The 26,292-nt window shown below is 45.7% G+C and overlaps 1 protein-coding gene across 1 annotated transcript in view; it reads right to left on the reverse strand.

Annotated features, from left to right (window-relative positions):
• GALNT2 (polypeptide N-acetylgalactosaminyltransferase 2) overlaps positions 1-26,292 on the reverse strand; it is a 213,692-nt gene that overhangs the window by 67,356 nt on the left and 120,044 nt on the right. The window contains 1 exon segment of the mRNA XM_032242362.1: positions 13,156-13,309. Coding sequence (XP_032098253.1) covers positions 13,156-13,309 — 154 coding nt within the window.

Here is a 26,292-nt window from a genome sequence, read left to right on the forward strand (position 1 = left end):
CTCCAAAGTATACGTGAATTGTCAGTTACACCAGTGAACAGACAGGTGTTTTGGATTAATAATGAATGTACCGCAAACTGAAAATGCTGCTTCCTTTAAGTTCATTAGAAACGTCACAAGTAATCTCTGAAACCATATTCAAATGAAATATACAGCCTAAATGACAAAAAAGTTAATTTTTATAGTATTTTGACTGTTTCCTAAAATATACAAAACCCTTCCACTGAAAGTAAGTTGTTCTTGCAGTTACGTGTTTCCACCATGATGGCTAAGTGATGGGTTTTAAATGAATAGCTGAAGTAGGACAGTTTGTTAGGACCCAAAGATTGATCTCATTTATCAAGCAACACTCTGTTGACTCCATTTCTCCTGGTCTAATTTCTTTCTGAAATAGGTAGGATCACTGCTTCACAGCTATTTCCACGACTGTTTTTGGTGCTATGATAAAATAATCCAATACCATCTCAACGTGACACAGGCTTTCACATACTGGAGGCTGAATGTCTGTCAGGCATGTCACACACATTTTGAGAGCAAAGCCTAACAAAATAACAGTTCATTCTTTACTCAAAGCTGATATATATACAAGCCATTAGTCACTAGAATAACGTCCTGTATTTGTGCAATGTATGTGGCTTATGTACACATCTGAGCCTAGTAACAATGCTGTCCAACAGGCCGGGCAGGCATTATTATTGTTTCACAGATAAGAAACTCAGGCTTTACAGAGAGATTATTTTGACCTCGGTCTGGGAGCTAATAGCTGGTTGAGCTATCAATAAAAGTTACACCTCCCAACTTCAAGTCTGCCTATATTTCTATTTACTCTCCTTTGAGATAGACGTTACTGCTCAGGGCAAAATTTATCAACTGCCAAATTCAGAGCGGATTTGAATTCCAACTAAAACACACAGGTGTTTTTCCTGCTTCCAGTGACAGTAAAGTTCCTTGCTACAGACCAACCTACTCACTGAAAGCAACCAGAAACTGTGGATGAAATACACTGAAGCATCTATTTGAAGGCACTGGAGAGTAAGCAAAGCAGCCAGGTGTTGTGAGGCCAGGTGCCCAGAAAGGAGAAGCACCTTGAGAGTAAGGCCAACATTCTCTGAGGTTCCTTTTCAACCACATGGAGTCAAATGGCCAACTGGGCTGAATGGTCCGAGCAGAAGCAACGGTCTTGTAGCTGCAGAGCCAAGTGACAGCTTCTGGAGGTGCCACGGGGCTGTGGAGGCCAGAAATGGACTTGAGGGCTTGCTGAGGAAACCGGGCTCTGATAATTATTCCACACGTCCAGGTTGAATCCCATAGGGCTACTTACTAGTGGCAAAAGAGAACTGGAAACTCAACAGCTCTCTCACAAAAGACCGAAACCCAGCTTTATACCAGCTCAATTCCAGACTTGATTAAAGTGACCTGCCCTATTTTATCTGCCTGCCAGAGAACAAGTCTAAATCCTCTTTGGAGGATGAAAAAGTCGGTGAGAGCCCTTAAATATCTCTGTATTTATTCATACACAACAAAACACAATAACTGAAATGAAGAATTCAGCAGTGGATTTAAAAGCAGACTAGACATGGCAGAGGAAAGGATCAATGAGCAGGAGGCAGGCCAATAGAAACACATCCAGATAGAGGCACCAGGAATCAAAAAGAATAAAGAGGACAGAAAAGAGCTTATGAGGGACAGAGGAAATGTAAAAATACCTAACAAAGATGAAATTAGGGTCGCAGAGGAAGAGGAGAAAGAAATGCAACATGGCAAAACTGAAAAGGCAAGAAGCTCAAGAGTCAGGAAATTCCACAAATCCCAAACAGGTTCAGCACAAGGAAAACAACTTCTAGGCATATTACTGAAAAATTGCTGAAAAAGGGAAATATCTGAAAAGGCAGCTGGAAGAAAAAGTCAAAATGTCTTCAAAAAGAACAAGAAAACTAACAGTAGATATTTCACCAGAAACAATGAAAAACAAGACAACTGAATGACAGCGTAAGGTGCTGACAGTCACTGTCAACCAAGAATTCCACAGTCAGTGAAAATGCCCTTCAAAACCCAAAGTAAGCTGGGCACGGTGGCTCATGCCCGTAATCACAGCACTTTGGGAGGCTGAGGTGGGCAGATGGCTTGAGGCCAGGAGTTCGAGACCAGCCTGGCCAATATGGTGAAACCCTGTCTCTACTAAAAACACAAAGCTAACTGGGCATGGTACTGGGTGCCTATAATCCCAGCTACTTGGGAGGCTGAGGCAGAAGAATCGCTTGAACCAGGGAGGGGGAGGTTGCAGTGAGCTGAGATCGCACCACTGCACTCCAGCCTGGGCAACAAGAATGAGACTGTCTCAAGAGACAAAGAGACAGACAGACAGACAGACAGACACACACACACACACACACACACACACACACACACACACACAGTAAAGATGCTTTCAGACCAAAAAATGGATGGAATTCATTGCCAGCAAACTGGTACTAAGAGCAATACTAGTGAAATACAGAAGGAAAATGGTCTTAGGTGGAAAATAGAAATATAAGAAATGAGGAGCAATGGGAATATAAATATGTGAATAAATCAAAAGGACATTTACTGCATAAAGCAAAAGAAATCCTGTAGAGTTTATAAAGAGAGAATTAAGCCAAATGACAACAAGAGCACAAAGGACTGAAGGTAAGTGGAAGGTAAATTATTATAAGGTCTGTGCATTGTCTAAGAAGTAATAAAATTATTCATTTACATTAGGCTCTACATGTGGACTTATTAGTCAAGAATTTAGCAAACTAACAGAGGAAAAAAAATACTTAATATAGACGAAGGATGCAATGGAAAATGAAACACAAAGCAGGTGGAACTAATAGAACGCAGCCACTGAGATGCTGGTGTTAAATCCCAATAAACTAGTATGCAGATTAAATGTAAAAGAACTAAATACACCAAATAAAAGGCAGAGATTCTCAGAGCAGATGAAAGTCCAAAATCCAACTGTAGGCTACTTACAGAAGATACACTTTAAATATAAAGACATAAAAAGTTTGAAAGTGAAAGCAAGGGAAAAGATACGCCATGCAAAAACATGAAATCAAAGAAAGACGGTGTGGCTATAATGATATTGTAAGACAAGGAGCATTACTAGTGATAAGAAGGGCATTTCATAATGATAAAAAGGGTCAGTCTACCAAGAAGATAACAGAAACCCTCAAACAGGTCTAAAATAGAAAGAATAGAGCCCTGTTGTAAATGGTCTAGAGTTTAGGTTACCCTTGCTACACTAAGTAATTGCCTGTTCTCTTGCCTGCCTCTCCTGCTAGACTGCAGTTTCTTGATGACAAAGATGATCCCCATTCCCAGGATAGTGGCAGAAAGAAAGGACTAAAGAATAAAGAAAGCAAATTACACAACTCATTTAGCATCATCATTGCGTTTCCTCAAACCGTAACCTAGAGTTACAGATGGGGAAACTGAGCCACACGTGTGGACAGGCACTCAGGGGTTAAGCTTTGAAAATACATTTGCCAATGATCTTTGAAAAGAAGACTTACAACGGACCCTTCAGAGATGCCAACATCGACACATCGAAATCTCTATAGTCAAAGCCTTATATTTGCTACCAGTCCAATGTATTCTTTAATTCAGATGGAGATAAGGCCTGAAATAGTCAAAAAAGGAGGAAACATATTAAGGGAAGAAAATGAACGGTTTCAACGGTGGTTGAAACCAGAAGTTGGTTTTGTAAAGACAGGAAAAATAAAACAAAACATAAACTAGCATGCTGATGAATGACATGGTTTTGGTGTGAACTGTGCCCATGAGGTGCAAGTTAGAACCTGCTGTTAAGCAAGGAGCCATTACTGCTGGCCACTTAGGAACTCCCCACATCTCGTATATCTCACTGAGCCTGCCAGCACTCTTCCAACAGCAGGCAGAGATGTCACAGTGACAGGCAGAGATGTCACACTCACTGAACACACAAGCATAAGTCTCACTTCCTGAACGACATCAGCAATGTTCCAAGGGAACAGAAATAGAGTGCACTCTTCCAGTCCATTTTCTTTGAGAATCTGAAACTGGAAAAAGAAAAACAACCCCGTTTCTTCTCCATTTCTCAGGATCCCATCAACATGTGGCCAGCTTCCCTCAGGAGGTTGTTTGGCTGTGTTATCAACACCCATCTCTTCCATTTTTTAGGTGCATTCAGGCCTCATGCCACAACACATGGCTAAAAGAAAGGAGTACAAAAGACCCTCTGAAGAGCAGACAGTGAAGCAGCCACAACTATTAGTCAGAACCCTGAGTCAGGGATACAAAGGGCGCTCCAATTCCTCCACCATTGAGCCCTGTTAGAATTCAGGCAAGGGGCTCACCTTTCTTGCCCGCCTCACAACAAGTGATAAAACTTCTTGGCTTAATAACTGTAAAATCCCTGGGGGCCAAGGCTCTCTAGATACAAGGTAGTATCTTATGAGGCCCTAGGATATCCCAACTGTCTACCTCTCCCTAAATATGTTCCTATTGACAACTTAAAAAATGGGAAAAGCAACCTCTGCTCTGCAAACTGAGCTTATGTCCCAATGAACCTGACTCCTGGGTGCAACTCTTCTACTTTCTGGAAGTGAAGTTAGAGTTCCGAGCCTTGTGGGCACTGGCATATGACATCATCAGAAGTATAACACCCCTACACACTTTACAGGAGTGTGAGGCAGAGTAAATAAATTTTTAAATTTTTATTTTAGAGGCTCACTCTGTTGCCCAGGCTGGAGTGCAACAGCATGACCACAGTTCCCTGCAGCCACAAACTTCCAGGCTCGAGTCACCCTCCCATCTCAGCCTCCCAAGCAGCTGGACTACAGGTGCACACCATTGCACTAGGCTAATTTTTTTTTAGAGATGGGGGTCTCACTGTATTGCCCAGGCTGGTCTCAGCTGTCCTTCTGCTTCAGCCTCTCAAAGAGCTGAAACTACAGGTGTTAGCCACTGTGCCCAGCCTTAGAGTAAATAAAATTAATGCATGTAAAAGGCTGAGCACAGGCCTTGGTACCAAAAAATGTTCAATAAACTGTTTTGTTGTTTTGATTATTGAACAGATTTTTAAAGATTCGCTGTTACACCACACCCAAACTCCACCTACCCCACAGCCACAAATGCCAACAAAGCCAGGACATCTAAGCCTAGAGACGCCCCTGTCCCCACATGTGACACCCAGTGTGGCCTCCCATCTCCCCCACCAGGACTCTGTGTGGTGCAGCTTAGAGTTGGAGTTGGGCTGCAAATCGATGAGGGAGCAGCGGGTGCTCCAGCCAGCTCTGCCAGGGAGCAGCAGCTCCATCACAAGAATCTCAGGAGGCCGTGGCACATATTTATGAGACATCGTGAGCTGCTGAGAAGTAAAACATAAGGGCAAAGCTCCAGTCTCGCCCAGATTGCCAATTGCACTCCACTGGGAGCCATGTAGATTTCTCTAGATCTTCTGCCCTCCTAAAAAGAAAACTCCGAGTCCCCTAATAGTTGCCTTAGCCAAAGCTTCCCTCCAAGCTGGCTGACTTAATGCTGAAAACCTTTCCTTGGCTTCAGCAGTGTTCTTCCAGAATAAGAATGGAAAGTTTGGATTTCATCTTTCCCCACAATCCTTAATCCTGATTAGCCACCCTTAAAACAACTGACATCAGCGCTGACATTTCAGTGAGAGTGAACAGCACAACCCAGGACTTCGACGTCTGCCCTCTTAAAATGCCCCTAAAAAATAAATCAATGAACACATGCTTAAGAACTTTGATCTGTTTGGGCTGCATTAAAGGCAGACATTTCAAAAGTGGTCAAAACAGAGTTCTTTAGTGATTCTGCTAAACAAAGGCTGAGCCATTAAGAATCTGTAAATGGAGTAAAAGCAATATACTCCGAGTAAAAGCAATATACTCTTGACTTAAAGATAAACCGATTAGGTGTACAACTTGGACAAACTCCTCTTAAAGAAGGTTCCTTTGTGGGCATATGGTTCAGGCAGTAGTGGCATTTCAGCCTGAGACACAAACATGTTTCAAAACCCCGCATTTTAAATGTAGTGGTGGCAGGGCAGAGAAAAGCTTTCTAATAACTTAGATGTTTGAAACCTGAAGGAAACCTGTTCTTTTACCAAGCAGTTCTCATTTTTAAAGGATTTAATGAAATAAGTGAAAAGGAATGGTGTCTCGTTGACAGAGAAAAGAAGAAAACAAAGGTAATGATTTCTCCCCTAATGGTTTATTGCATTTTACATATGTAAACAATTTTAAAGTAAACTCTCAAGTTTTCCCCAGTAGAGAGAAAGAGATTCCATAAACTTCCTGGGTTCCTCTGGGTTCCTGTACTTTATTTTCTTATCAGATGTATTTCCAGGCAAAAAAAAAATCAAATCAAAACCCTCCTGGAAAGGAGTCTGGATCCTGGAAAGGCTCCAGCTTCACGGCAATCACCTCCTAAGCACAGCATACTCTAAAGAAGGCATCAAGGATATGTTACCCTGGGATCTTCGTACCAGGTAACACTGGGGAGGGGCCTCAGAAGAGCTTAAGAGAAAATGGAAGCAAGTGTTACGCAAGTCATTTTAGGATCTGGCTGGCCGGCCCTCCCACTGGCCTGCCGGCCAAGATGTATCATTTCCACTCTGTATTAGTCAGCTTGCGCTGAGAATACCACAGACGGGACCTTCAACAATAGACTTGTTTTGTTTTGTTTTGAGACAAGGTCTTGCTCTATTGCCCAGGCTGAAGTGCAGTGTGGGCTCAACCTCCTGGGCTCAAGCCATTTACCCGCTTTGGCCTCCCAAAGTGCTGGGATTACAGGTGTGAGCCACTGCACCTGGCCCAACAATAGATTTATATTTCTCAAAGTTCTGGAGGCTAGAAGCTCAGATCAAGGTGTCAGCAGATCTGGTTCCTGGTGAGATCTCTTCCTGGCTTGTGGGTGGCCCCGTTTTGCTGTGTGCTCACATGGTAGGTAAAAAGATCTCTCCTTCCATCTTCCTTTTACTATAAGGACACCATAGGGTGGATCAGGGCACCACCCTTAGGACCTCCTCTAACCTTAATCACCTCCACAAGGATCTGTCTCCAAATACAGTCACTCTGGGGTTTAGGTCTTTAACATAGAAATTTGCAGGGGCACAATTCAGTTCACAACACACTCATACTTCCATGTGGCTGCTAGTCAGAGGGACAGAGACTTCCAGTGGGGCCTGTGTGGGCTACAAAGCTCAGGAGGTGATGGTTTTCAACACTACCTTTGAGGGCTGGCTGATGGAGAACGCAGGTACTACTCAGAGCAGTAACAGAAAAAAACAACAAAAAAACCTCTTCAACATGCATTTTTTTTTTTAAACTAATGGTGGGGGGAAACAGGTAAATGAGGGCTTGACAGGAAGCCCTGTGGCCATTTGGGTGGGACAGTTGCTTCAATGTGCCAGACCAACTTGGGCTATACAAAATATGTGGCTTCATTGGGCCCTGGTGGTAGATGCCAGGAGCACCCCACGGGTATTCCAACAACCCCCGATCCTCCACCCCCACATTTCCATCTTCGTTCTGGGTGGGTGGCACAGCTCGAGGCTGAGAACCACTGAATGAGACACTCCCCTGAGGCTCCTTTTAGCTTCTCAGTTGCAGAGTTTCATGAAATTATATCCGCTGATCATGGGAACGCAGCCTAAAATAGTCTGCAATCTACAGTGTCAGACTGTCCTCCAAGTGTCAGCCGCTGGCTTCAAATCCACAGCTAAAAATCTCAAAGTTGGAACCATCCAGGGCTCAGGCCTCGGGGCCTCTTCTGTCTGCATCCATTCTCTGGGTTTGACATCCAGCCTCATAGCTTTAAATACCATCCATACACTGAACATTTCCAAATTTATATTCCCGCTAAGACCTTCCTCCCAAACACCAGACACATATCCCACCACCTACAAAACAGGTCCACCTACACTGAAAGGCATTAACATGTAAAAATTTCCCCACACCTGCTCCGCTCACCGCCTCCCCACAGCTCAGCTGAGGTGACTGCAAGTCTTCCCTTGTGCCAGCCACAATCCGTGGCACCCCCTTTCAAGCCATACCCCCCACCCCCTGCTACAGTCCATTAGCACATCCTGTTGGCCCCACCTTCAGAATATAGCCCACCTGACCACTTCTCACCACCACCAACGCTACTTTCCATTACCTTCTGCCTGGACAGTGAGAACAGCGTCCCAATGCAGGGACAGAGAGAGAAGAAACACTTAATACAAAAAAGCAACTGCAGAATTCCCATTGGTTTAACTGGCTTTTAAGTCTTGATAATTTATTTGAAATTTCCAAGCAAAAAGACTTTTTTTTTTTTTTTTTAAATTGAGAAACCACGCAGAGATCACTGTTAGAAGTGAGGGATATCCCAATTACCCTGACTTCATCATTACACTTGTAGACAGGTATCAAAATCTCATATGTATCCCCATGATAGATACAACTATAATATATTGATTTAAAAATACAAAAAAATAAAAATAAAAATAAAAAGCAAAGAAATGGTGCTCTCAAAAAGAGGATGGGGCTGAATGTGGTGGCTCACACCTATAATCTCAGCACTTTGGGAGGCTGAGGAGGGAGAATTGCTTGAGGCCAGGTGTTTGAGGCCAGCTTGGGCAACACAGTAAGACCCCACCTCTACAAAAAGCCTAACATGGTGGTGTGCACCCATGGTCCCAGCTACTCAGGAGGCTGGGGCAGGAGAATCACTTGAGCCCAGGAGTGAAAGGTCACAGTGAGCCAGAATTGTATCACTGCACTACAGCCTGGGTGACAGAGTGAGACCATGAAGCAAGAAAAGAAAAGAAAAAAAAAAAAAATAAGATGGGCTACCAACTTTCTAGTATCTCAGAGGGCCTAATATATTTTATATGTAGTATTAAATACTTCACTCACAGCTGGCTTTGGTATGCTTCCTGATTCCATGTAAATATTTCTTCTTGGTACAATATATTTTATACATCTAGAAGGGTAAATAAAGCATAGCCCAGAGTTTTGTGTTTGTCTGTTTGTTTGTCAGGCTCTGAAGCCTTGATTCCTTATACCTATCCCTGATGGCAATAAGGGTTAGACTGCAATCGCAGTTTTCTAGTCCTGGGAGAACACAAACTCAATGAGGTTATTTGTGGCCTATCTTGAGTTCATATGACCTTTACTGCTTAAATATCCCCTTTTCCTTCTCCTGTATTCTTTTATGATTCTTCATATCTCGCATGATTTATTAGGCACTCACTATATGCCAGGCACTCTGCAAAACAATTCACTCACTCAGCAAATACTTACTGAATTTACTGAGTGCCCGGAGGTGTCTGAATAACAACCCTCAATATAATAACTTACTATTTGGAGTAAAGATGGATCAAGAAAGAAAAAAATAAGTAAAACACACAACGTGTAGGTGGTGACAGGGGCTATGGAGAAAAATCAGGCAGGAAAGGGGGACAGGGTGTTTTGGAGTAGGGGTCAGGTGGCTGAACTCCTAGGGAAGATGGTCAAGGGATACCTCACCGAGGCAGCTCTCAGAGGAGGAGCAACCAACCCTTGTAAATGCGTTGCTTAATCTTCATAGGTTACAGACAGAGTCATGTTATGTCATCTTATAGCTGATAAAGGTCACAGAATTAAGAACTGGAGGGTGTGCGCAAGTTTCAATTCTGTAGGACTCCAAACACCTCGTTCTTAATGACCTTCCACCTGCACTGCTTTCAGATTTATCACAACTAAAGACTGAATTCTACCGTGCAAGGATTTCTATAGATCAACATGAAGGGAAATACTGTAGAGACAAAAAACAATTTTATATAAAAAGGTCAAATTCTTTAATAGCTCTCCATTAGATACATTGGGAGAGAAATTCAAAGAAGTAACCCAATCTTCTTAACCTGACATTCAGTAAGAATGGTAATTCTAGAGCTTACACTTTGAGACATTAAATCAGCTCAGCTCTAGGCATCCAACTGACTATGGATAGACTTTAATTTAGCCCAAATCCAACAAATGTGGAAGGCATCCCAGCTGCCCCTTTAACACATGCAAATGAACACGACACACTGGCTGGAGCTAAAATTAAATGCACCTAAAACGCATCCCACACTGTGGGATGAATAGTCAAACATCTGTTTGGACAAACTCGTATTTCAAAAACTTTGAAAAAAATAGATGTACATATAGTTTTGGGGACTTTGTAGGGACTTGCAAGGGAGGCAGATGAGAAACCCAGCCCACATGCTGATGAGCCATGAGAAAGAACAGCATTATTCTCTCAGCTCTCAGGATAAGTATGTAAAGATAAAATCTCAGTGGGAAAACTAGCTCTTAAACCACATGGTGAAAAGAAATTTAGACCAACTCATGGAGATGTCATTCCAAGCAGTCGACTGAAGTTATCAGGGAAGATTTTTGCACTAGATTCTGCTAGACTTTATTCCCCTGAGTTTAGGTCAAGCCCTTCTTAAAAGCTACATAGACCTTTTCTGGTCTTAAGTCAGTAGCTCTTAATCACTAAGCAAGTTATTAACATTCCAAGTGCCTCCGTTTCCTCTCTGTGTAATGAAGACAAGTTTCAAGACTACCTTAAAGGGTTATGTGGACAGTGTGGGCGGGGGCTGGAGAAGCACCTGGCATGGGCTGCTTGGCCTGGTTAGCCTGGGCATGGGCTGACGGTGGGGGAGTACACACCTGGGACCCTCTGACAAAAGTGAAGGACCCTGTCCCCAGAAATGCACATACTTGTACACCTGTGACCTTGCACACAGCTTTGGCCTCAAGACTTTCACAACATCCCAAAGCCCATGCATGGCTCCTTGGAGGTCCTTGGACCCCAGGTTGTCACCCCTTATTTTAGATACAGTATTTAACAGTTAATCAAGCTGACTTTATCTAGGACAGCATAAGGACTGAGTAGAGCTATCTTCCGAACAGAGATTAATGGATGACAGGAAACCTTAATCAAAGAAAATCTTTTCAAATGAAGTTAGGCAGATGATGAGATTCTTAATATTATATAAGATATGCATGTTTACATATACTCATTTGTATCAGATATTAACACATAAACACACACACTTTTCCCTTGCCCTAAAAAACTGTAAAGCTACATATTTCTTAAATATGAGCTGGAATAGGTGAACAGAGCTGACTAGAGCTCAGAGAAAGCTGTTAAGAAAGGAAGCTCCTGGGAGTTAACTGGAACCTACACTGTACATCCATAAAGTTCCTTGAGAGTAGAAGAGAAAAATCCTCTTTCACTGCACGCAGCGTGTGTGAACATAGTTTCACTGGCCGTTTGTCTCTCTCCACCTCTGCCTCCTCATCAATCCCTGAAACTGCCGCCCATGAAATTAGACCCTTGCTGGCTCTCTGGGAGCCCCACCCTTTCCTGGCAGGGCTTCTGCACTGCTTTCTTCCTGGGTGTCCCCACCCAATTCACCCCTCTTGGGACCTGTCCTGTCCCTCCCAGCCTCCTGAGTGCCTCAAAAGTGTTCATGTGAAGTAGACTGTCCAACCCGTGGGGCTACACAACCTCACTTCCTGGTGCACCTGCCATCCCTAGTGGCTGGAATGGGACCAGATTTTTCTAGCAAAAATTCCAGGATTGGAGCACAGAGTCTGACATATGGTAGATGTGTAGTCCATATTCCATTCACTGATGAATGAATGACTCTAAAAGTAACTTATCAGGAAGATATAGCAAGCACCCAAGAAAACAGCTGCCTTCCAAATGCAGCTCCTTATTTTTTAATAATCTCAAACAAATCAAATTCACTAAGTATTCCAATGTGAATGACCTCCCAATCAAGGTTCTGATCAGCAAAGCTTACAGGTATGGGATGACAATGAGGGTTATGAATATCACTTTCCTGATAAGTGGTAACAAATATTCTTTAAAATGCCTGGCAGCCTCCTGAAATGAGCTTCATAGACCCCAAAGTACCCTCTACCCTCAAGATCTCTGAAGAATAAAAAGGGGTGGGTGTGGTGGTTCATGCCTGTAATCTCAACACTTTGGGAGGCTGAGGCGGGCAGATCACTTGAAGTCTGGAGTTTGACACCAGCCTGGCCAACATGGTGAAACGCTGTCTCTACTAAAAAGACAAAAATTAGCCAGGCATGGTGGCAGGCACCTGTAATTTCAGCTACTCAGGAGGCTGAGTCACAAGAATAGCTTGAACGTGGGAGGCACAGGTTGCAGTGAGCTGAGATCACACCACTGCATTCCAGCCTAGGCAACAGAGCAAGACTCTCAAAAAAAAAAAAAAAAAAAAAAGGAGGAGGAGGAGGAGAAGTCAGGAGAGCAGTGGCTCATGCTTATAATTCCAGCACTTTGTGAGGCTAAGGTGGGAGGATCACTTAACACCAGGAGTTCAAGACCAGCCTCAGCAACATGGTGAGACCTCACCTCTACCAAAAAAATATACATAAAAATTTTTAAATAAGTAAATATTATCTGGGGTGGTGGTGAATGCCTGTAGTCCTAGCTACTCAGGAGGCTAAGATGGGAGGATTGCTTGAGCCCAAGAATTTGAGATTATAATGAGCTATGATCATACCACTGCATTCTAGACTAGATGATAGAGTGAGACATTATCCCTAAAAATAAAAGGAAAGAGGTGGACAAGCGCCTTTCCTTCAGTACAGCGTGGAGAGGTGGCACCTGTCCTTCCCGTGTTTCTGCTCAATTTAACATCTACTGTGCTGGGTAGTTCATTTCACCTTTCTAATCTCTAGAACATTTCCAATTTAAGCTGTTCCAATAAGCAGGAATTTAGATTTTCTTCCTCCAAGGTTGGGAACAATGAAAAATTTTGCATCTTTGTGAATGGATCATAAAAATAACAAGTAAATATAAAGCCAGTCACACAACTTTCTTTCTGACTTCAATGCTCTAGCCAGAAACCCACAGCCTCTGCACACTGCCATAGGGCACCTAAAGACTAGAACTAGATCTAGAACCATCCTTCCATTGCCAATGGGTGAAGTTCCATTGCCACACACCTCAGGATTTTTCCTGGTTTTACAACACATATTCAATTTCCCAGAATAATGGGAAAGTTCTAGAGCAACAGGTGAAAGCGACACACTGGTTTGTACGAAAGCAAACGACGCTGCAGCGGGTGCTTGGTGGGGTACTTACTGGTCATGCCGGGTGTCAGGGATGGCTCTGTCCATTCGCAGCTTATCACTCTCCACTTGGTTGAACTTGTTGCGGGCGTAGGGGTCCTGCCCGGAGCGGACCATCGTCCCTCCAACGTAAGCTTCCTGGTTAAAGTCTGGCCACCGTACTTTCCCTAAAAAGAACAGGGCAGAAGGTAGGAATGAGGGAAAATGTGACCAAGGGCTCATCACAGAGACTGCAGTAAGTGTTAACTCAAGAAATCGCATCCATGGCTTCTTCATATAGTGGCCATTTAAAATAACAAACTAGCTGAAAACCGCACAAGCAAGCCTCAGCCTGCCTACAAGTCAGAGAACAGAAAACTGCAGCTTTGCCGTTTTCAACACCAAAGTTAATGGCTTGGCGTGCAGACATCTGTCCAGTGAACAAAGTAAAATCAAAGTACCCATAATGGTGGCATCATTCATGTTTTCTATAAAAGATGTTCTCAGCTTGTCTCACCTTTCTAGGGATTATCTCAGGTAGGTGAAGAAGATAATGTATAAACTACACATAAGATATTCCACCATGTAACATCAAGTAACACAAAAATAAATGTTTATATAAAAAATAAGCCCTAAAGAACAGGATATCAAAACACCCCTTGGTGAAACCTTGTCACGGGGTCCTTTTTGCAGCTGTTAGCATGCCTGACTCCACAAGCAGAAAGTGAAGGATGTGGTCCACAGAGTTATCACCACATGCGCAGCAGGGGCCTGGCCATTCCTAACACATACATCGTACCTGTTCTCTTCCTGGAGGGAAGGAAGCCAAGGCAGCCTGCCTGTCCCCTAGCATTAGCCTGAACCCTAGAATGCCTGCTGCCCTAGAATGCCAAGCACAAGGTTCTCCAAGAACACACCACTACACTGGGGAGCCCTATCCTAGGTTAGGGGCAGTGTTGGCCACCAAGGAGCATCCAGGGGAGAGCCCTGCTAGGTGAGTGAAGTCAGGATGAGCCCAGGGGTAATAAAGGCAGAGCCAGAGAAATGTATGAAGACAGGATGCTCAAACAGCAGAAGAAAGGTAGAAGGAGAGGCAGACTTGAGGTTAGGAGAACATTCATGATTCTGTGTCAACCTGGGTTTCAATCAAGCACCATTCACCATTTGCTACCTGTATGACCCAGATATGTTACTCATTGTTTGAAATTAAGTTTCCTACAGAATAAATAAATAGAATAACAACAGGTTCTTCATGAGGACTTAATGGACTATGAATGATGTTCTACTTCATAGATATGACAAACTAAAAAATAATAATAAATACCAATGACAACCCTATTCACATGAAACTCATGCAATTTCCAGTGGCTGGAACTGCCATGAGGAAACATAAGGTTGTTATGGGGGCAGGGAGTACAGGGTTCCTGCTCTTTATGGGGTGGTCTGGTAAGGCCTAACAAGATGATTTAGAGCAGATACCTGAAAAAAGGCAGGGCATGGGCATGCAGCTCTCTGGGAGAACAGGGCATTGCAGTGCAAATGTCCTAGGGTGGGCATGAGAGTGCCCATTCAGGAACCAGCCAGGAGGCCAGTGTGACTAAGGAGCATGCAAGAGCCTGGCAGTCAGAGCCAAGGTAGGAGGGGGAAGGCAGGGCTGCCAGCAGCTACATGGAATAGGGAAGCAGCTCTTCCGAAGCATGTCAGCCCTTGGGTTGTGCAGTTGACACTGAAAACACGGTATCATAATAGCATGTATGTACTTTTCCAACATAACTCCCTCATTACACAATTGAAGGACCATCCTGTTCCTTTCTGTATTTCAGAGATGAGGAAATTGAGAATTAGTTACATGTAATTTGTTCAAAACAGAAGAGTAAATTTTCTGTCTAAAAGCTCATCTGCTTCTTGTTGCAATTGTCCCGCAAGGTCAGAACCCCCATCTCATCACAGCTGGTTGCCGTGGATGTGATGCTTGGGGGGTCACAGAAGCCTGGCCTCTCAAATAGAAAATCAGTTCCAAAACCCACGAGCCTGGCTACAGTGATGATTCTGCGGCCTCAATAAACAACTGTCTGCGGGAGTCGGCCAAGGTGTCAGCATTTTCTTCCACCTAAAATAAAATGTTTCCAAACATTTTACTGGAAACATGTTTTCCATGCAAAGACAACCCTAAAAATACTTACCCTCCACTCTCTCCCTATCTTCCTGCCTTCACCCTCATATATTTTCAAGGATGAGCAGAAAAACAACACCCACCTGAGCTCAAGAGCACGCAGCCTCTACTCCTCACCATTCACCAGTGAGTTTATCCTTTCTCGGTCTAATACAAAAGAGGCTTTGAAGCCTTTGTTAAAATCTAAACCAGCAGCACCTACGGCAGAATTCCAATGAGCTGATTCTAACAAACGTTATTTCATGTTCTGAATACTCTGCACCATGGAACTTTGAACTATGGAATAAAGAACCATGGCAGAGTCCAACGCACAGCCAGAGAAGAGGCCGCCACCGAAGAGAGGTTTCATCCTACCGTGTAACTCTGCTTGCAACCTACTTGCTTCTCACTGGTGGGGAAAGCAAGGTCTGAGTACTCTGTTTGGTGTGGGCCTGTGTGCAAGGACAGCAGTGGCCATGGGACACGCTCCTGAAATGGAATTGAGCTCCTGAAGTTTCAATCCCATTTCCACCTGTACATCTCTTTGTGCTCTCACACCCCGACCACCCTTCTGGAATAAGACCATCACAGAACAAGGTCTACAAGATGTCTAATGCCAGTCAGCCTTGGGGCGGCTCAGACCGTGGCTGGCAGTGCCTGCTAGATGACTCCACACGAGGCATAGTGCTAGAGCCTGCAGGGAATAACGGCACACACAGGCCCGTGACCCATGCTTGTGGACTTCATGTTCTAGGAGGTGGAGGGAGACAAACAAGAATCAAATGACTGTACTAATAAATGTATCAATAAAAACTGAGCTAAGTGCTCTGAGGGTGAGAAATGAAGCATCTAATGGAGGAATCTTATCTAGACTGGGAATCAGGGACAGCTTCCCTGTAAAAGGATTATTTGAGCTGAGATTTGACTAATGAGTAAAAATGAACTAGGAGAAGCCCTTGAAACTTCACAGAAATAGCATCTTTCTTCAGTACCTAAAGACTACAGGAGCATACTTAGCAGTACCTTGCCACACCCTGCCACGCCCTCTTCCTTTGATGTAGGAGCATCTTCAACAGGACCCTGGTGGGCCCTGCCTTGCCTTTGGCACTCTCCCGGAGACACACAGCCGTTTTATCAGACAGACCATCAACAGTATTTCTTTCATAAAAGCTTAGCAGTACTGGAGTACTACAGGGGCTTTCAAGTTTGCTTGACAACGACACACATTTAACACTGTGACCCAGGTGTCACAATGCAAACATACACATAAACTGATACAAAAGTCTCGCAATACCAAATTTACCCTCACTATATGCAATGAACAGATATATTCTATTTTTGTTTTACATCTCTCTCGAAATTGGCTTCACCACCTAATAATGGGTCACAACTCACAATTTGAAAAACGCTAGGCTAAAAAACCATTATTAAAATTGGTAATTTCTGCACTATACAGAATTGCTAGGGTTTAAGCCACCCTCAGAGGCAAAGGCAGGAGAACCCATGGAGAACAAGGCTTGCAGAGAGCACATGTGTCCCAGCCCAACCCCACGCAGACAGGGAAGTGTCGAGAGGCAAAGGGGGCGAGGTACGAGAGGTTAGAGAAAGAGTCAAAAACCAACCAACGAAACATCTGAATATATTGCCTTCTTAAAAAAAATGACATCCATACAGCATCTTGTGCTTTTATCGTCTCTTTAAAATCTTGAAAAAGAGTTCTGGAAATTAAAGAGCTTTAGAAAATAAAAATATAGAGGGATCTGGGAAAAATGGACTTGGCTAAGCAGAAGCAGCTGACGGAAAATACTTCAAAGATATAATAACATTTTACACAAGGAGGCAGAAACTAGATTCATCAACAAAGATGACAAGAAAATAAAACACACATTTAAATAACATGAGAAAGGTATTTAAATAACATGAGAAAAGAAAGAGCATTGCCCCAAGAAGGGCTGTGGAAACAGTCTGCTTATTAAATAAGGTTAGGGAAATATTTTTGAGGAAATTTCTTTCCAGAAGATAGACTTCTCTTAGATGTGGTCTTTGAAACCAAAGAAGGAATCGTTTGACCTCACCAGCTTTGAAACCTCTGATTCGGTAAAAATGAGAAGCTTACAGCTGATTATTCTGCAGACAGAAGCAGCCACCTGTCTGTGACCCCGTGCCGACCTACTGGGCTGGAATGACTGAGCTAGGCCAGCCAAGCCCCCAGGCGGTCCCACCGACTGCCCCGCTCCCCACATGCATGGCCGTGTCCTCTGAGAAGCACTCGGCACACAAGGGACTCGCTCTCCTGGGCTGCTGGTCCTGCCCCGCCACTCCTCCCATAGCTCCAGGCTCCCCTTCCCACGCAGGTGAAGACAGAGCTCTTCACTTCACAGATTCAGGCTCGCCCACAGCACAGCACCCCACTCGCACAGTCCGCAAGCACCTGTCAACGGCTTTACTACTGAGAGTCGCGTCCTGGGTAGAAAGTTCCGGAGGCTGACCGTGAAAAGGCATCCAATGCTGCGCGTGACTGGGAGGAACGCAGCTTGGCGTTAGTTCTCACACATGGCCTCGCTGCGCGCCGATCCAGCCGCGTCTGAGAGATGCTGCAGCCGAGCGCGGGACGCTTACTCCTACGCCTCTTCCGCTCTTTCGCAGGCATTTTTAAAATGTGTTCCACGGCAAAGCCTGTCAGCCCTCCCGAGCCTGCCTACCCTATCAGTCAGATCCCCGGCTGGAGCACGCGGAACAGAGGGTGCGGTGCTGGCCAACGGGGACCCAGGCCAATGCTGTGTCACCCACGAGGATTTGAAGACTGAAGCAGAGGAGCAGCAGAATACACATGCATGCGCGCGCACACGCAGGCGCAGGCGCACGTGCACGCAGACGCAGACGCACGCGCACAAGCACACGCAAGCGCACACGCACACACAGGCGCACACACACGCACACGCACAGAACACAGAATCCGTGTCTGAGGGTGAACTTGGCTCACTGACTCCCTCTTCCCTCTGGCCTATATAAAATCGGAATAACATTCCATCTCTGGGGTTTTCTAACAACTAAAGGAGATGACCACAGCAAAAGCTAAGTCCTACACTAACTCCTATATAAATTAACTGATATTCACAGGCAGAAATGACCCCACACAGACAGAATGCCCCTGCCTCTCTGATGATGCCCCTTACGCCCTCACCCAGAAAGCGCTGCTGGGAACTGACCAGCTACCAGGCCCTCTGTGACAACCATGAGGGGTGTCCCACTCTGCAACTGACCCCAGGAGGCCAGCAGGAAGCAGAGAGCAAATTCCTGCCTTCCTCTTGGGGTTCTTGTAGGCACTGCCCAGGTGAGCAGGGGTGCGGACCTGCAGATGCGCTGAATTCATGCCCCATCATCACCCATGAGTACCTCCTCCCAGCCCCATGGTGCTGTGAGAGGAGAGAAGGTGGTCGTGGATGATTTCACCCACGTCTACACCTGTATCCTTCCATTTCCATCTGCTGCTCCCACGAAACACCTGGAAATAATAACTCAGCATCATTCTCCGCTTGCTTCAGGCAGGGGGAGATGTGAGACAGGTCCCATATCAGGTGGAGTGGGGCGGAAGGGAGGCTGGTTCCAAAGTCATGGGTGTTAGCGCTTGAAAAAGGAATAGTTCGGACACAGCCCACTTTACAAAATGGAAGTGCCAGGGGCCTACTCTAGAGGAAATTAGTGTTGCTATCAGCTATATCATGATCAGTGAGGTCCTCACATTTTTTTTACTTAAGCTGTTTTAACATTCCTCAGCAGGACTGGGTTTGAGAAACCCCAGGACTGTGCACAGACGGAAAGCACCAGCCCTCTGCCCCTCACCTATGCATGCCACGGGTAGCTTCCTTTGCCATTTTCTTTTCTTTTTTTTTGAGATGGAGTTTCGCTCTTGTTGCCCAGGCTGGAGTGCAGTGGCGTGATCTAGGCTTGTCGCAACCTCTGCCTCCTGAGTAGCTGGGATTACTGGCATGCACCACCACACCCAGCTAATTTTTTAGTAGAGACAGGGTTTCTTCATGTTGGTCAGGCTGGTCTCGAACTTCCGACTTCAGGTGATCCGCCCACCTCAGCCTCCCAAAGTGTTGGGACTACAGGTGTGAGCCCCCACACCCTGCCAATTTGCCATTTTCTCCTGCTCCCTGCATCACCCAGAGGGCTATCAAGGGCCACAAACCCTCTGGGGGCTCTCATGCAGATGTGGAACTTCTGCTCAGTGGGAATGGGGGGAGAAGTGGGCCCTGCCTGCTGCAGCAGCTTGAGTGCAGGATGGGGTGAGATCGCAGGAGCCTGTGTCCCTGGGTGGAGCTGTACCTTCCCATCTGTCGAGACCCAGACCCACTCTCTCAATCCTAGGGTTGAAAAAATACTAAAGGGACATCTCATATTTGCCGTGCTGAGGAATGTATGGATGACCTCATAAGACAGCCATGTTATTTTGGGCAAACTCATTATCAGAAAGGTCTTAATTTTGGAGAGAAATACTCTACCACCCTGTATTTTCCCCAAGTTGAACAGAACTGCCCAGTACAGTGAAAATGCCAAGCCAAGCAAATGTACAGAAACTAACAAACGCCTCACTGGAAAGACTCACCACCCCAAAGTGAGGAGGACACAGGATAGCTCTGTAGCCAAAGCCAAGGTTCCAAGAAAGCCCCGGAGAAGGGGCACTTGGGCTGGGTCTAGAAGGAACCAGGTGAGCAGGAACCTGCCAGATGCAGGAGGGATGAATCAGAAGACACTCGAAGACAGAGGAGATTCAGTGGGGAGGGAGGGCAGGAAGGAGCAGAGGGGGCCCTATGCCCAGTGGCTGCGAATCCTCTAGCCCTGGCTGAAGTACTTGAACCTCACTCCCCACATTCCAGAGCGCACAGGACACTTGGAGCACGTGAGTGCCGATCCACTTTGCACTCCAGGAATGTGCCTTTGGCTGCGGGGTGGCTCCGATGGGAAACAAAGCGAGGAGGCTGACAACCCTGGTGCAAACGTGTACAGCCTAGTGGTATCTGCCCCCTGCTCAGGAAGGCCCTGCCCCATCTGACGACATGTCCCCAGCCAAATGCCATGTTACCTCCAAGCCAGCCCAGCCCCTGCAAGCCCCAAACCCGGGTCCAAATCTCTGCTCACCTCCGGCTTGTGTGGCCAGCTGTGCCTCCCCAGCACTCCTACCTCCTCCAGGAGGAGCCACGGTGGAAGGGGTGGGTGCCACACCTCTCAGGAAGGTTGCCATGCTTCTACTTACCTCTACTAACTTGTACTAACTTCATTCTACTAACCTCTACTAACTTCTACTACCTTCATTCTACTAACCTCTACTAACTTGTACTAACTTCATTACTGTTTTGTCAGTCCTGTCCCACAAGCCCTGAGGTTTACCTAGAACCCTTACTAAACCCGGTCTCCCCAGCCATGCCCGCAACGCCGATGCTGTGCATACTTAAAGATAAGGCAGGGCCACTGTGATGTATGTGTCTACCCCTCCTGCCGGCTGAGCTGCCTCTCAGTGTGGCCACCTCCTCCAGGAGCCCTCCCTGGGGTCCCCAGCTGCTGCCTCTCTCTACCCTCTCTTTCTCCTCACTCTGCAAGCCTCTTCCTGCCCCCTCACACAGCTCCATCCCAGCCACAGCTTTTCTGAAAACCTCTTGCCAGGGGGCCTTACAAGTGCTTACACTCTTCTGTGTGTAATAACTCGAAATTCCACTAAGGCTAGAGCTCAAGATTAACCACGTCTAACTGCCGTGGAACACAGGAACAAACATGGAGATAACAGTGTTTATTCCTGCTCTGCTGGCACCTCGATGATTCCCAAGTCACTCCCCAGAAATTACAGCCACCTCTCGGGTTGTCGCTGTGCCCTTCCCATCTTTATCTTGGTCCTGATTTGGAGACACAGTCACTGAAAGCCATTTAAAATGAGTCCTGTTTCTCTCCACCTGACTCAGGCTTCCATGTCCTTTAACCTTGTCTGCTGCACCCTTTTCAGTTTGGAGATAAGTCTGGACAGAGATGATGGAGGCTCGGTGGGAATGGGCAGGCCCCGCTTCCTCACCCCGTGGCTGGGATGCTCTTGCTGCTCTCTCTCCTCCCCTCCTGTCCAAGGCCTATGCTCCAGTCATCTCCAGCACTGACATCCTTGCATGCACTGGAATCGGCCGCCACAGCTCTCTCTGCTTTCCATGGTGGATGGGGTCCAGTCCAGAGGCTGCCAAGCGTGTGTTTCAGTAATGATAATGAACATCCTGCTAAGCCCTAGGTGTTACTGCAGCTTGTTCTGCCACTGTTTCCAGAGACCTGTGGCACTGTGGGGAGAGCATCCCTCCCCTCCCAGCCACCTCGCTGTTACATCTGATGTCTGATGGCAAATGGAGGCCAGCCCAGGGAAGGGCTGGGCTAACGGCAGGAGGAAGTGAGATTCCTTGCCCATTACCTGTGGACCAACAGCCCCAATGCCTTCCCTTCTTACCCCAGTAGCCATAAAAAGCAATGTATACAATCAGGGAGGGGATGGGCCCAGGTAATTCTTCTGCCTCTGGGAGAGAAGGGCCAGGATCCAAAGAGACAGAGCTACAGTGGCCTGACAAGTCCTGGCTCTGGACCCCTGCAGGAGAAAGGGATCCTAAGGCTGGTGCTTGAGGACTTCCTGCCACTTCTGTCTGCTGGTCCACTCTGCAGGACAGAGCCCTGCCCACTGTACTGACTCAGCCACTGCTCCCTGGGTTCCACAGACTACAGGCCCAGCAATGTTTTCTTTTTTTCCGCCCTATCTTTGACATATTTGGCATGCCTCACCACTGACATTCTTCATCGCACCTGCTGTCGCTCACAGCGCAAGGTTTTGTGCTTTGGTACTTCCTTGGGCCCACAGTTTCTTCTCCCTCCCAAAACCCATCTACCAGGCTCTGAGCTACAGCTACCTTTTCAGAATCTGTTTTTTCCTAGTTTACTTTTGGGAACTATTCTCCCCATCTTATCTAGGCTGGAGGGCAGCACGACATCCCTCGAGCAGAGAGTGGCTGGCGACTGTAACTGTGCATGGTCCATGGTGCCTGGGAGTGGAGGCTGAGCATAAGCACTGAGGTCGGGGAAGGCTGCTCCGGGCCCCGCAGGCATCAGCTCTGTGGCTGACACTCTAGGACATGGCTGTGGCCAGAGACAGTCAAGCAGGAGTCCTAAGTGCCACTCAGGACATCATTTCCATGGGAAGGTTCATTCTGGGCTCCTAATAACCAATCCACAAATGAACTTTTTGAAACAGATGCTTTTATAATCAGAAGACTACTGGCATTTGGATGACTCGTTCAAATAAAGGTTGGTTTAAAATAATGCTACCCTTTCAAACAATGCTACTTCTTTCTTAAAATGTTTTTACAAAACCTTGTATTTGAAAAAGAATGATGATAGAAATCTATAAAACTGACCCTTCAAAGAATTAACATCACAAATCACCCCACCCAGCACACAGAGGCACACGCACAGGCACATGCACAAATCCGGTCTTAAGAGCACTATCAGTTGTGACCGTCCTTCAGCAGCAGATCAGAACATTCTGACATATGCTCCTGGGCAAAGAGCTGTCATCTACCACCTGCAGGTGTACAAGGGAAGGGGGGGTAGCTTCCTGGGTGCAGGTCCCATGGTACAGGAAACTGGGAGTCTCAGTGGATCCAGGCTGCAGGCGGCTTCAGTATTCTGCACTGGTATTCACTGCTATACTGCAACTCTTCATTCAAATCCTCCCCAGGAAAGACAGCTGAAACAAATGTAAAACTACCCCACGTTCAACAGAGCAACCTCTGGGAAAGTAGCCAAGGAAGGAAAACAGAATGTATTTAATATCAAATGACAAGACTCTCAGATTTATTTTAACCTCTTGGTTGATCTCAAATTGAATGTAATTTTACTGTGCTTAAAAAAAAAAAAAAAGAAATCCTAATATTCTTCCTCTAGAAGGTCATAATGTCACATCATAAAAGAAAAGACGAGGGCAAGGCCAAGGCCAAGATTACAAACAAATAGATCCATTTCAATTACAAAGGCCCATAAATTATGCTTCATCATTTGTCACTGGATATCAGGTATCACAGGAAATTTTCTTGACCTGTGAGAAACTGTCTCTTAAAGTAAGGAATCCCACATATCCATGATTAAGGATAAAAACAAAACAGGAAATCCAAAGAAATGATAAAAAAAAAAAAAACTATTTAAAAGAAAACCTAAGAAAATATCAGATGCCATAGAGGAAATAGTTTTCATTTATTTAAAATTACCTGTGCTATCAAAACAACTAAAAAATAGTATCAAATTGATAAAGTGCAATAAATCTGCATATGTGAATCTTCATATATCTCTTTTCCACATTTTAAGTGAAAATTCTTCATTTTTCCCTTCTATGTTACAGTATCTAACCATAATAAATTTAGCCTATTGTACATGGTCTTGACCAATCTCCTTTTTCATCCTAAATTATCAGTAACAATATCAAAGTGCATCTACTGCCCAGAATCCCAGCCAACAGATGAAAATGACAGAAGGAGAGAAAGAGAGGCTCTGTGAACCAGTGACTACTTGGCCAGCTACTTCATACAAGACCTCATCCACACCATCCACACCACAGCATAACCATGTAAAATATGATGGTTTCCACTTTACACGTTAGGAAACTAAGGCACAGAAGGTAAACATATCCCACATATCACAGCTGTAAGATGGTGGAACCAAAACTCAAACCCAGGTCCTAATTATGCCCAATCTGTGTTCCCTCCACCGTGGCCAATGACTCACTTTTAAGTGGGGAAAACTGAAGGGAAACACCAAAAAGCAACACCTGCATGCCTGTGCCGTTCCAGCTGCCCAGCCCCCTTTCAGGTGGCAGTGCCAGTCCAGTTCCCCCCCGGCATGACTGAGTCTCTGACTTTGAGAACACGTGTTCCTCTCTCTGAAGCACTGGCATCACATGTTGTTGGACTCAGAAGGAAGTGTGGACATCATCTCCCCACGTGTGAAATTCCCAATGTGCAGCACAGCTTAAGAGGAGCTAAGTGTGGGGAGTTCCCTGTTCCAAAAGGCAGCTGTTTCACTGGGTAGCAAGAATTATTGGTGGGAACTTCCTCATATAAAAACAAAAGCCACTTCCTGGACACACACGGTGGCTCATGCCTATGATCCCAGCACTTTGGGAGTCTGAGGCGGGGGATCACTTGAGCTCAGGAGTTCGAGACTAGCCTGGGCAACACAGCAAGACCCTGATTCTGCAGAAAATTTGCCTGGCATGGTGGCACATACCTGTAGTCCTAGCTACGTGGGAGGCTGAGGCAGGAGGATTGCTTAAGCCCAGGAGTACAAGGCTGCAGTGAGCTATGATGGCGCCATTGCACTCCAGCCTGGGCAACAGGTGAGACCCTGTCTCAAAACAACAACAGAAACAAAAAAATGCTTCCCTCTAACTTCTGCTCAAATAAAAGAAACTGAAGTCTCAAATAAAAAGAAAAAAAGTCTTCAGCTTCTTTTAGATGGCAGCCTTTCAACTACTTGGATATCATGATCTCATTTCCCCTGGAAGCCCTTCTGTAAAAACATCCACAGTTATTCCAAGTGTTCCTCATTGGACGTTGCTTCCGGTTCCTCAAAATCTGAGTCACTGTCAACCAGACTAACTCTAATTTATCAGCATCCCTGGACACCCCGTGCTCTGAACAGAACATAACACTTCAGCTACGGGGTGGAAGCCCAGAGGATACTGGATGTTACTTGACTGGTTCTGGACACTGTATTTTGACTCATAAAGCTCAAGAGAACTATTTATAAACAGCTCCATTATACTTCTGGCTACTGATCTCAGCCCTTGGTGTCCACTTTCTTGCTTGTTGGAATGCAGGAAGGACATGGGAAGATTTGTTTTTTAATGTTGGCTAGAGTAAGAAAATAGGCCCCCTGTGGAAGACAAAATGGCAACTAATATTAAAAAGTGTGGCCAGGTGCAGTGGCTCATGCCTGTAATCCCAGCACTTTGGGAGGCCAAGGCGGGTGGATCATAAGGTTAGGTATTTGAGACCAGCCTGGCCAACATAGTGAAACCCCCGTCTCTACTAAAAATACAAAAGGTTAGTCGGGTGTGGTAGCAGGCACTTGTAATCACAGCTACTTGGGAGGCTGAGGCAGGAGAACTGCTTGAACCTGGGAGGCAGAGGTGGCAGTGAGCCAAAACTGTACCACTGCACTCCAGTCCGGGTGACAGTGTGAGACTCTTGTCTCAAAAAACAAACAAAAAAACGAAACAAAACAAAAGGCCCAATGCTTCAGGGCACACATTGCCACTGACCCTGCAATTTCGCTTTTAGGAATTTGTTTCAAGAAAATAATTATGGACATAAAGAGATTTACCTCTCAGGATACTGGCTGGAAACCGTCTTTATGTCCCACAACAAAAAGCAAGTTCAATGGGCTGATTGCCACGGAGATGTTGGTGCCATTAAAATGCTACAGGAGATGTTTATGGACATGAAAATGAGTTTCTGATATATCACCCAAGCAGAGACGGTATACCACGGTGCTGTATTTGTAAAAATGTAGCTGTAAGCAGATGGCAGGTGACTGCATCTGCTTACAGGAAAAGGCCCCATTTCAGGAGAGAAGAGAGAGGAGGGTGGCCCCCTGATCAGGGAGCCAGAGCCCTGAGGGGCTTTGAAAGAGAGATGGGCACGTGTGGAGAGGTGAGTCAGCAAATCCCCCACAGCTACTGAAATGTTAGTCACTTTGTGGATGACCTGGAATTTTCACAGAATTCATGAAAGACTGAACTTGAATGTGGGATAAAACTCGTACCTGTTGTCAGAGAGGCCCAGTGCTTCAGCATTTGGTTCCAGGAGCCAACTCTAAGAAACTGCGTGCAGTGCCTGAGGCCTCAAGTGCCTGGGTCTCAGTGTGTCCCATGCCAAGGAGACCCCGTGATTTCAGCTATGGGGGGAGCACAGCCACCTGGGTCTACGCCCGGAGCAAGTATGG

Source organism: Sapajus apella, unplaced genomic scaffold, assembly GCF_009761245.1.
Source record: "Sapajus apella isolate SASKATOON/1434 unplaced genomic scaffold, GSC_monkey_1.0 scaffold49, whole genome shotgun sequence".
Classification (NCBI taxonomy): domain Eukaryota; kingdom Metazoa; phylum Chordata; class Mammalia; order Primates; family Cebidae; genus Sapajus; species Sapajus apella.